The sequence below is a fragment of the Mesocricetus auratus genome, unplaced genomic scaffold (assembly GCF_017639785.1).
Source record: "Mesocricetus auratus isolate SY011 unplaced genomic scaffold, BCM_Maur_2.0 Super-Scaffold_100006, whole genome shotgun sequence".
In the NCBI taxonomy this organism is placed as follows: Eukaryota; Metazoa; Chordata; class Mammalia; order Rodentia; family Cricetidae; genus Mesocricetus; species Mesocricetus auratus.
The window spans coordinates 7,227,688-7,239,744 of NW_024429190.1; the positions used below are offsets into that span (position 1 = coordinate 7,227,688).

A 12,057-nucleotide genomic window follows, 5' to 3' on the forward strand; every position below is an offset into this window, starting at 1 on the left:
GAGTGGGGGGCTCTGGGGATTGTTTCAGGGCCTTCAGGGTTCCCAGGGAAGTAAGCATCCTGGATACTGGTGTCATAGGACTGTGAATATACTTATAATGGTTTAACTCTACCTTAAACACGTTGGCCATGACACAGTTTATATTTTTCGGGTTTTCTTTATTCTTGTACAATCAAAAAAGCAAAACAGTATTACATAACCAAAAATTTGAAGTTTTGGGGGAAAATACTGGAGAGCATAGGATACTCACCTCCATCCTGTAGGATTTGTGACCCAGATCACTGGAAGGGTGGACCCAACACTATGGTCTTCCTGGATTCTACTTTACAAGCTTGGCTTCCTGTCAGGGGCAGAGTCTGTCTGTCTGTGCTTGGGAGTCTGACAGCTTAAGGTCTTTCGGTTGCTGCTGTGTGTGTCTCCTGTTTTATTAGAGGGCATCTCAGCACAAAACACGTGCTCTCAGATTTTACTGACCAGACTGGCACCCATCCCGCCACCCAAGCCCGTGTCAATAAACATGTTCTTTCTGGTTTGGGCAGAACAACATTCTCCACCATGAGAGTCAAACACCGAAGTCTTACACAGTTTATTTTAAATTATTTAGGACTTGGCAAGGTATAACTGTTAATTAAAAGGAAACATTCCCCAGAGTTAGCACTCCCTGTGGGCCATCAGGGAAATGCCATTCTTCTCTCTGCCATGTGTGGCCACAGTGAACAGTCACCAGGAGCAAGGTGGGGTTGTCTCAGGCAGGAGCCCTGAGCTCTGCTCTCTCCTCCTGCCCCACATGCAGTCTGTCCGCTGCACACAGTAGTAGCTGGCTGGGCAAGGCTCTGGGCAGTGTGTCTCAGCAGAAGGGAAGGCCCATCTTTTATTAGAGATGCCCTGTAATAAAACAGGAGATCCTCTTCTTGTTGAGCAGGGAGACTGAGCTACACCCCCCAGCTCCTGGATTTTTGTTTTCAAAACATTTCTGTGTTAAGAAGTGAAGAGACATACATGAAAAAACAAAACCAAACCAGAAAGCAAACAGCCAGAAAGTGTGACCCATTAGGAGTGTTCAAAGTAACTTAGGACAATGCAGGAGGACATGCCATTAAAAGGGTCAAGGGAACTGGTTTCATCAACAGAGGGAACAGTGTGTGTGTCCTGCACCGTGGGAGAGGCCGGGAGGTGGACAGAGCAGCAGGTCAGGGACCAGAACTGAATTCTGGAGTTAGTCACATGCCACAGTTCACTGCTTCCATGAGGACCTTGAACCTGCAGACCTTGGGCCTGCTGTGGTCAGTGAGAGGCATAGGACAGGAGGTGCTGGCCACTGACTAGGAGCTGTTTTCCAGGACTCCCACTCCCTGTCTGTGCAACAGTGCAAGGATTATGCCACAGTACATATTGATGGCCCAGCATGTGTGGGATGTGCAAATTTTAGCAACTGGCGTTAACTGGGCTCCCTACCACCCTAAAGACTTCTCCTGGACACCTGCCACAGCCCTGAGTGGACCAGTTTACAGCACATCTATTATCTGATGGCCCACCTTCTGGGCTCCCAGAAACAGGCTTGGATGACAGGGAGGGTCTTTCAGATAGCAGGCAGATGTGCCAAGCATATGACGGCATCTCTCCGCCCTCTGTCATGAGCAGGAGCGTCAGGAACATTGCCAGTCCCCGCTCCTGTCTTCTGTGCCTGTGTGAGACTGAACGAGCAGATGGATCATTCTCCGGTCCCCAGCAGGTTGGTGTCTGACCCCCAGCCCCTGAAGAATTTGCCTCTGAGTTGACCAGTGACCTCTACTTTGCCTTCCTAACTCTGTTAGATGCTGCATGGTTGTGCAGGATTGAAATATGTCATTGCAGTGAAAACGAAAAGAGCCCACGCTTTCCTGCCTGTGGTGATGTCTTCTCTCAGCTACTGGCCTCATGCGCACTCAATCATATAAGTAGCTAGCCTATTACCTTAGCAGAGGCTGACTTCATGAAGTGATAACAGGCTACCCTGAAGCTCCTGGCGCCACCTGTGTAGTTCTAGGGGTTCCCCGCAGGGTGCTCTCTTTGCTAGGAATGGCCCCATTTCATTCTGAAGGCATGGACGGGTTGATTGACATTTCCCAACCACACTAGAGTCCTCAGTCTCACGAGACTGCAATCTCACGCCATTTACTAAGTTGACTTTAACATGGGAAACGTGTGTAAGAGCGAAGACTGGAGAAGCTCCTGTGACTTTAGACATTTGTGTTGCAGGGCACCTCTTCAGCGGCGGCCCTCTGCAGCCTGGAGAAGGAAGTTCTTTGCTATGAAGGATGGCTGTGTTCTGCGGAAGACATGCCCAAGATGCTGCTTCGGAGGTCTGTCGCCGGGAGGTCCCCACTAGGGTGGTCACGTCCCCACAGACCAGCACCTAGGCAGCTCTCAGGCACTAGCAAGCTTTCCACTTTCCCGACATTACCAGAAGGCAGAGGGTGGCGAGGGCCACACCCATCTTGTCTTAGTCACTACCTGTCACTTGTTGATGCGGGCCTCTTGGTTCTTCGATCTTCCTGCAGCTGTGGCTGGGAGTGTGCCAAGCCGCTCTTTGCCACCTGGATCCCATGTCATGGGGTCCCTCTGTCTTTGAGAGCAGTCAGAAATTCAGCACTGTCTGTGTTGCTGGGGGGATTAGCCAGCGCAGGCAGAGGAGGGCAATGTGACAATCTGACACTCAGAACCCTCCCTTGCCCATGAGGGCACTCTCCTCTGCTTTGAAGGGCTCTGTCCTTGATTCAGACCTCCAGCTGCCTAAATGCCCATTGTCAGTGTCTTCCTACAGCGGTTCCCAGTAAGCCGGGGACAGAAGTCCTGTGTTCCTAGGTAGTCCATACTCTTTCCAGCCCCCAGCTCCCAACACGAGGAGCTACATTTGGAAATGGGAAAGTGTGGGTCAGGACAGCATTGTACAAAACTCATGAGAAAGACAGGCTTTCTGCTCATTATTTCAGTGATAGAAAAACAGTTATCTTACCTGTTCTTTTTCTGTAACTAGATTAGTTGTGCTCCAGTAACCGACCTCAGTCTCTGGGGGAATTTCTGGCCCTGCTTTCAGTGTCTCAACCTGTGGTCACAAGTGCCTGTCTGGCAAGTGACCAGAGCCCTTCTCCAGGACGCCATGCCTGTTCTCTGACTGCTATCCTAGACAGTCTGCTCACACCCACCCTCCCGCCCACCCCCATGCCCTCCGTATTCCTGGACCTGTAGACCGCCCTGAAATAGGATGACCGCTTCTTTCTCTTAGGTCCTCAGGTCCTCCTCCTGGCACCGCTTGTACCTGCAGCCTCCCCACATCCTGGTACCATGCCGAGAGTCCCCCTCCCGTTGCTCAGCATCCTCCGGGGCCCATCCCGGCCACACAGGCTGAAAATGCTGGGCGCTTTGCAGTCTGCTACCTCCCAGAAACAGGTGCTCAGGCACCCCCGGCTCTGGGGATCCGAGTTCAGCAGGCTTCCGGAACAGCTCTTTGTCTGCTGGTGGACTTTGGGGATGGTCGTGGAGCGGGGACGAGCCTGTGTGCAGTGGCAGGTGCAGCCGCAGTGACTGGCTATCACTGGTACAGGAAAGGTATGATGCAGCGTGCCTGCTCTGGAAGATTGGGAAGGAGGTGCCATCCCAGGACACCGGCAGGGACGGGGGGGGCAGCCACATTCCACCCTCTGCACCCTTCTGAACCAGTCTGGTGGCCTCTGGGTGGCAGAGCTCACGTTTTTGACTACATTACATTGAAGACCCTCACATTCCTCTTCAAGGAGCCACGTGTTTCTTTTGAGTTGAAAATTCCAACAAATTCAAAGTAATAATAACAAACAATGACCAATGTTTGAATAGACATTTTGGTGTTACTCAGGCAAATCTTAAAGCCTTGGAGACGAGTGTGGTATGTAAGTGGAAAACTCAACTTTCCTGAGTAATAGAAGAGTTTATTTTTCCGTTCTCTTCTGACAATTGCTTTTTTGAACATGGTCTAGCCTCTCATGTGAGCCCACACAGTTGACAAGACGCACGGCAAGAGTCCCTTCCCACTGACCCCCAGGCAACCGCGTCTTTTACCTCTTCCATCTCGTGGGCATACATGCCACTATCAGGCTTGTTCTGCTTCCTGTAAATGGAAGTACACTGAGCGCAATGCCCAGCTCTCTGCCCACGGAAGTGCAAATCTCCACCTTAGAGCATCTCTTCCGTCCAGACCAGAAGGACGTCCCTGCCCTTGGGGGTGACTGGCAGGCCAGGTCTGTTTAGCTGGATTTTATTGGTGGACATTGAGATGGTTTCTGGTCTTTCGGTATTAAAAGTAACGTTGCAGTGAGTATATGGCAGCTCACAGAAAAGAGGACATTTTGCCAAATTGTTTTCAATTAGAGCTGTCAGGCCTGTGCTCTGTGAACAGTGCAGATAGATGTTAGTCTGAGATGGAAATGGTCCCCTTCTGGAGCTTTAATTCTGAATAAATTAAAAATTATTCAAAATTAAAGTACCTTTTTAAAAAACCATGTTCAGCCAAAAAGAGTACTTCTGTATAACATGGGGTTTTGTGAGTATTTTCCATTACTGAGAAAATTAATCTCTTTATTGTGAGAGTCATCAGTTGCAAGTATTTTTCTCCATTTATTATGTTTCAGCTTTACCTTTAGATGTTTTTGTATGAAATGTTGTTCATTTATTTTGTTATCTATATGGGGGTGCCAGAGGTTGAGCCTAGCTTCACACATTCTAGGCAAGTATTGCAATATTCTACCACTGAGCTATTCGTAAGCCCCAGTTTTTGAGATACATATCCTAATTAAAAATGTGTTCCTTACTCCAAATTTGTAAAGCAATTCTTTAGTATCTTTTAGTGTTTTATGATAGAATTCTGCACATTTAAGTAACTAATGTATTTGAATACATATCCTGGCATAACGTCGGATGCACGTCTCACTTTCTTGATGTCGGCAGGACTGCTGGAATGATCCACTTTCAGAAGCATCTGGAATGCTTCTGCAGACTTTCTGTTCCCTTTTTTCCATCTGCCCCATCTCTTGTGTGAACCACTGCTACACCTCTTCAGGTCTTCTTGTTTCGGCTCAACTTTTCTGGATTATTTGGTCGTATTATCTTTTTTGGGTTTTTTTGTTTTTGTTTTTTTCAGGCAGGTTTCCCCTGTGTAACATGCATGGAGGTCCTGGAACTTGCTTTGTAGACCACGCTGGCCTTGAACTCCCAGAGATCCACTTGCCTCTGCCTGCAAGGTGCTGGAACCAAAGTTGTGTGCCACCACCACCCAGCTTTGGTCATGTTTTACTGATGTTTTTTCCACATGAGTTTTAGACCCACACTGACTAACATGATGATATTGGCAATATTATCATTCTGTCGGAATTGTGTTTAGCTCAAAATTAATTTGTGTAGTTTTGTGCTCCCAAGTCCCCCTTTTAATAGAACTTACTCTGTTCCTTTCTATCCTTCCTCACTCCTTTGGAAACATCTGTTTCCTTATGGAACTTACATTATGTGACACTTCATGTGTCTGTGCTGTCACAAACAAGTTGTTTATCGTCACACCGGTTGCCATGACACACAGAGAGGTGATGAGGTTTCTCTTTGTTTTGTGGCCTCTGGTCTTGCTGAACTTTGACACAGACGTCTCCAGCACACATTCTCAAGTGTACACACACAGTTCAGAAATGCTGACGTGTCACTTCCCGTCTCCAGTGATGCCATACAGTCCTTTCTCTTGTCTAACTACTGTGGCCCGGATTTCCAGAGTGTTGTGGGTTACATTAGTAGATAATGCTGTGTGTGTTTGTTCTCAGAACTGTCTGCCATTTTTTCTTCAAACTTCAAGTTAGAATTTCGATAAATTCAATTTACCCTGGTACAGAAGTTTTCATCTTTTGTTAAGGACTGAAAATTTAAAAACAAAACAAAACAAAAAAACCTCCTTATAAATTCTATCTGCTGAGATGATTTTATGATTGGTTTTTGCTTTAGAACTACACAAGTTTCAAGTCACATTACTCAGTAACAACATTCTGGAATTCCTGGGAGAGGGAAACCATATGGCTTTGCCTTATTATTTTTAAAGACATGGTTGAACTCACTTTTCTCTAAATCCTACTCAAGGGTTCTACGCTGGTGCTCATAACTGGCCTGGAGTCTATTTGCTGGTTTGGTAGCATTAGCTTTAAATTTTCTGAACATGGTACATGGAGTATTTTATGTTTGGACTCTCATCCTGGAACAGCAAAGACAACATCAGAGACAGTTATTGTCTTGATGAATCTACACACCCACCCTCTTGTTGCCTCTGGCTAACTCATTAACACCTTTCTCTACTGATATTTGCTATTTCTCATAGTTAATTCTTTTAAATACTAGGTTCTTAGAAATTTATCCTTTTAATACAAGTCTTCAAGCTTAATTACATAGCCATGAACAATGTGGCTCCCCCTGGTTCTTAAATTTTCATTGATATTGACTTATTTCCTTGTTCATTTTCATTTAATTTTGCTCTTTCTTCTCTCCTGAATCAGATAGGGCTGATGTGCATTTCTTTGGTTAAGGAACTAGCATGGTGTGTGTGTGTGTGTGTGTGTGTGTGTGTGTACACACACGTGCGCAAGCACTTTTCCTAGTTGGTTAATTTCTGTTTTGATCTTTTTTTCTTCTTGCTTTTGTAGTTATTTTCTGCTTATTTCCCTGACAATCCATGTGTCCTATGACCTTTGTTTGGTTGTTCCATTATTCATTTCCAGTCATCGTGTACCATAATACATATTTTTTTAGTGTTCTGGCTTTTTAAACTTTTCACATCATCTTTGTAGTTTAAGCTGCAGTCAGCATTAGAAATGAGAATTCAGGACTGCTCAGGAGGTTGGGGAGGACTATCCCTTGTGTCCACCCTGACATGCCAGGCTTAAGTGGCTGCTGATCTTGTAGGTGCTGAACCCCTGTGCTACCTTCCTGCCTGAGACTCTCTACCACCCAACCCCTCCAGTGGAAAGACTAGTCAGAGTAAATGGGGGTAGGAGAGAGGGAGGGAGAGGAGGAGATCGAGGATGGGAGGATGAAGAAGGGAGAGCTAGAGGGAGGGAGGAAAGGAGAGACGGGGAGGAGAAGGCAGGCAGGCAGGCAGGCAGGCAGACCTTGAGCAAAAGAGCACCAGTAGGCATTGTGACCCACAGAGCTGGCACCCTGTCCTAAGTAGGGTGGTCAAGGGCAGTTGATTCCTTTTAGCACCACCACCGTAATAAGGATATAAATGTATTCCCTTTTCTCCTTCCCACCCCTAATTTATCATAGATGTCAGTCATTCAAATGATCTCTATTAGTCTTTGTCCGTGACAAGGAACACTAGGCAGAAGAGTTGATTTTTGGCTTACAGTTTGACAAGATACAGCTCACCATGGTGAGAAGGCACACTCGGCAATGGCCTGAGGTGACAGGAGCTTGAAGCAGGCTGTCGCATTTCCCCCACACGTTCAGGAAGCAGATGGCAAATGCTGGTGCTCAGTTCACTTTGATTTTTTGTTTGTTTTGTTTTAACTCACTCTGGGATTCCAGACCGTGGGTTAATGCAGCCCAAATTCAGGCCAGGTCTTCCCTCTGCCAAAGCTTTCCAGAACTGTGAGTTTGCACGGTGACTCTAAACCCAGTCCAAGTGACAAGGAAGGGTAGCCAGGCTACTTCACACCTCCACCCTTCATCTCTTTCCTGGCCCGCTTCAGCTCGCTGTGTAAGCTCTACGCCTTCACTGCCTCGGGTTGATGGTCTATCCGCCCCCAGCTGACCACATGCGGTTTACTCTGGTTCTAGTGTGAGACAGGCTCCGTTCTCGTTCCTAGTTCTTCCTTCCTCGTCTCGTTTAGCTCACTACAGTTCAGAGTCCTGCTGACTTGTGGGGAGAACTCAGATGAAAAGTTAGAGTCGATGCTGTTGTACTTGAGTGACAGTTTCCTGGCCTACAAGTTCTTGGGCACGTGTTTTCTTGAGGACCCTATTCACTCCTCCACTTGGTTCCTTCTCATAAGGGTGCTTCTCCATGTGTGGCAAGCCTCATCATCATTCTCATCACCAGCATCGGCCTTGAAACGCAGATTCGGAGGCCCACCTCGCCCTCCAGCTCCCTGACACCTATGTCTTGGATAGCTGCATTCTTTCCTAGGCTGTGATGGCTCCTTTCTTCCTAGAGATGACTTACTGCTTTTGTTTTTACAGATGTAACTTCCAGTAGCTTCACCAGAATTCACACACTTCAAAATTAGCTATTCTAGATCAATTCCTCGGGTGTACACTACAGACATGCGTTGCCCTTTAATGGGCTTCAATGAATATTTCTTTTATTAGGCCCTTAAATTGCTTTCTATCGCAACACTTTAACTCTGAGTCATGGGAGTCTGCTACAGACAGAACTGTTCAGTCTGTCTCTCTCTCTGGTCTCATTTGTTTTTTCAGTGCCTCTGCTTTCTTTTAACTGCCCTGATGTTTTTTTCTGTCTCGTTGTGTGGTGTCTCATTCTCCAGTGCGATCCTTGAGGTGTTCTTACTTACTTCTGCTCTTGCATTATTCATAATGGTTCTCCAGTGTTTAATTCATTCTTCTTCTTTGAAATATATATATATATTCCCCCTGGAGGATGATCTCCATCCACTGAGCGCCTCCTGAAGCTTTCCTCTTAACTCTTGTAGTATCTCATATGTCCTGAATGGTGTCGTCTCCCTCCCTTTCATCATTTCCCATTTCTCTCTCTTTGTAGTGTTTCTCAAACCGAGTTCACGTTTTCAGGACTGGTTGTCCGCAGGTGACGTTGCTTGAGAAATTTACAGTCACCAAGTCCTTCTGCACTTACAGTATCTTCCTTCCCTTTCCCACCTCCAGCATGGTTCCTGCCCATCCATGCTTGAGTTTTGATGCCTTGGGCAGCTCTTGTATCTCTTTTGTATTACGAACAAGCATAGGGCTACCTCCCATCACTCCTCCAAATGTATTTCATTTTAGTTCATCCTTACACTCAGTGAAAGGCTAACTGCATCATACTCAAATTGGGGGGTGCTCTATTGCTGCTAAACACCTATAACTTTAAAAAATTGATTTTTCTTACTGCCTTAAAAATAAAACAAGAAGTTTGCCTTAGGGATTCTGCTGCTGTGACGAAACACCATGACCAGAAAGCAAGCTGAGGAGTAAAGGTTGATTTGGCTCACACTTCCACATCTCTGTTCATCACTGAAGGAAGCCAGACAGGACCGCACACAGTGCAGGATTCTGGAGGCAGGAGCTGAGGCAGAGGTCATGGGGGGTGCTGCTGACTGCTGCTAATCATGGCTTGCTCAGCCTGCTTTCTTATAAAACCCAGAACCACCAGCCCAGGGATAGCACTCCTCACTATAGGGTGGGCCCTATCCTGTTGATCACTAACTAAGACAGGCTTGCCTACAACCTGATCCTATGGAGACATTTTCTTAATTGAGGTTCCCTACTCTCAAATGACTTTCTTGTGTCAAGTTGACATAAACTATCCAGCACTGAGTAGTACTCTATCATTTCCTAGAGGTTAAGTTTAAAGGCAATTTACAAACAAATTTGCCTAAGACCTGGAATCAAGTTCCTAAGTCCAGGCACAGGTCTTTTAACTGTTAGATAAACTAGCTTCCTGATGCTGGAGTGATAAGGTTATCCTTTTAAAACTAAGTGTGAATAATATGCTGGTTTGTCCATATTATAACTCTTAACTCAGTTCTGGTCCCCGTGACTGTGATAGCTGGCTTGATGTTAGTTTCATTCATTAAAATCCACGTGCAGATCTCCTTTGGATTCTATTGTGAGAAGTGTTGGTTTGTTTCATAAGTGTGATCAAGTTAATGATGATTCAGCACTTAAGGTACAGCCTCTGTAAGTTAGAAAAATATGCCTTTAAAGAAGATTTATTTTTAAATTGTGTGTGTGTGTGTGTGTGTGTGTGTGTGTGTGTGTACAAGTGAATGCAGATTTCCACAGAGACAGGAGGTTGTGAGCAGGTGATGTGACTCAAACTCAGCTCTTTGCAAGAGCAGTACATGCTCTTAACCTCTGAGCTGTCTCCAGCCCCGGGTCTGCCCATTCTTAAGAAATCATTAAATCTCTGTTCAGGGTAGGATACTTTCTTTGGTGCTCTGCTCTGCACCCTGCTCCCAAATCCTGCATCACACCCTACTTGCTGTTTCCTTATAGAAGACTTTTTCTCTGCTAAGTCCCTGCTCTGTATGTACTATGCCACCCCCTCCTGCTCTCTAGGACAGTAAAGGCTGTCCTAAGGAATGTCATGTGCTGGGCCTTGAGAACTGTTTTATTTTGTTTGGCTTTAGTTTCCATCCTGTATAATGTCATTGATCATTTCATAAGCATCTGTTATGTGTGTGCTGAGTGAACTGTGATAACCTTTGGGAGCAAAGGAGGCAGAATATAGTGAACTTGGAAATGAAACACAACCCCAGAGCTGTGGGCCATCACCATTTGAAGGCACCCTCTCTGCCTGGGTCATTTACAAAGGGCCAGCAGGAGACAAGGAGCTTACATAATGGAGATGTATAAGCTGATAGAGGCCTGGAAGGGAACCTTTGCTCTGTGTGGATGGTGAATGAGGTCTGTGAGGGACAGAACTGGGAATGGGTGACTGGGACCAGCAGAGGACACAACCCTGTGACACACCAAGGGTCACCTAACATTTTAAAACCAATGAACAGCAGGATTAAATGCATAACTTAGAAGAGTGGGTAGGAGGTTGGGGCTGGCACCTGCTAGTGGTCTCTCTAGTCCGGTGGGTCTGCACCCATCCTCTGTGGCTCTGTTAGCAGAGTGCAACTTAGTGCCCTAAAATGCAACATTCTCAAAGAACTAAAAACCAAATAGAATGCAATCGTGAGTTCAACCCAGTTTTTAAGGGGATTCTTTGGATCTGGGCTGGACTCAGAGGATTCATTATGGATCCGTAGGCATCTGCCAATCAGGCAAATTGATGGCTCTTCCTAGAGATGGATGGCCCCGTGGGACAACTGAGTTTTGTATCTTCTTCAGCAAGCTATGTCTGTGACCAGTCCAAAGACAAGAAAGAAGAGGCAAGGTGGAGGGACTATGCAACTGACCAGAGACTGGGACCAATCTAAAAGAGGAAGAACAGCCTCTACTAGTTAATGAAAAAGTCCAAGTCATATCACAGGGACATCACAAAAACTTCAAGGAAACAATCAGGGTGGAGGGCCATTTTTTAGTTTATCATAATGTACTATTTGGATGTTTATGCAAGCAAGTGTGTGCATCAAATACACACACGTATTAACCCAGCTATTCTGAAATGGCCAGGGCCCATTTTAATATTGTTAATACACTGGTGAACAGATATGCTGCATCATTTTCAGAGCCTAGCGGGAAACACCAACATTGTTAACATTAAGAATTTCCGACAGCTTAGATATGCATATATGCATAGGACCCAAGAGAAGAGGATGGAGACAAGATCCTCTGAATGGATGGGGAACACGGCGAGGGGTGGGGGGGTGGGAGCTGGGAAGAAGAGAGGGGGTAAAGAGGAAGGGAGTTGGTCATGGGGGAACAGGAAGTTGAGGGGGTGGGGGTAGAATAGGGGGAAGAGGGAATCATAGGATCGAATACAGATCAGGCACCAGAGCGACCTCGAGTGATCTAAAGGGATAACACGAATTGGCAAGCTAAGCAATAGTGGAGAGACCACCTCGAATGCCCATTCCTGATAATGAACTTGATGTCTATAACCATCCGGGAGCCTTCATCCTGTGACTGATGGAAGCAGAGGCAAACACACAACTAATCACTGAACTGAACCCAAGGAACCCAGTGACAGAGAGAGAGAGAGGAGTGATGAGCAAATTGGCAAAGAATGGGCTGGCAAAACCAGCAGAGACAGCTGATCTGAACAGGGGAGAGCTCTTGGACCCCAGACCGACAGCAGGGAGGCCAGCATGGGACTGATCTGGACCCCCGAATGTGAGTGTCAATGAGAAGGCCTGGGCAACCTATGGGGCCCTGAGCAGTGGATCAGTG

At 46.3% G+C, this 12,057-nt stretch overlaps 1 protein-coding gene across 1 annotated transcript in view; it reads left to right on the forward strand.

Annotated features, from left to right (window-relative positions):
- Pkd1l1 (polycystin 1 like 1, transient receptor potential channel interacting) overlaps positions 1-12,057 on the forward strand; it is a 131,689-nt gene that overhangs the window by 12,487 nt on the left and 107,145 nt on the right. Inside the window, exons 6-8 of the mRNA XM_040746627.1 lie at positions 1,642-1,732; positions 2,239-2,342; positions 3,266-3,588. Coding sequence (XP_040602561.1) covers positions 1,642-1,732; positions 2,239-2,342; positions 3,266-3,588 — 518 coding nt within the window. The remainder of the gene's footprint in view (positions 1-1,641; positions 1,733-2,238; positions 2,343-3,265; positions 3,589-12,057) is intronic.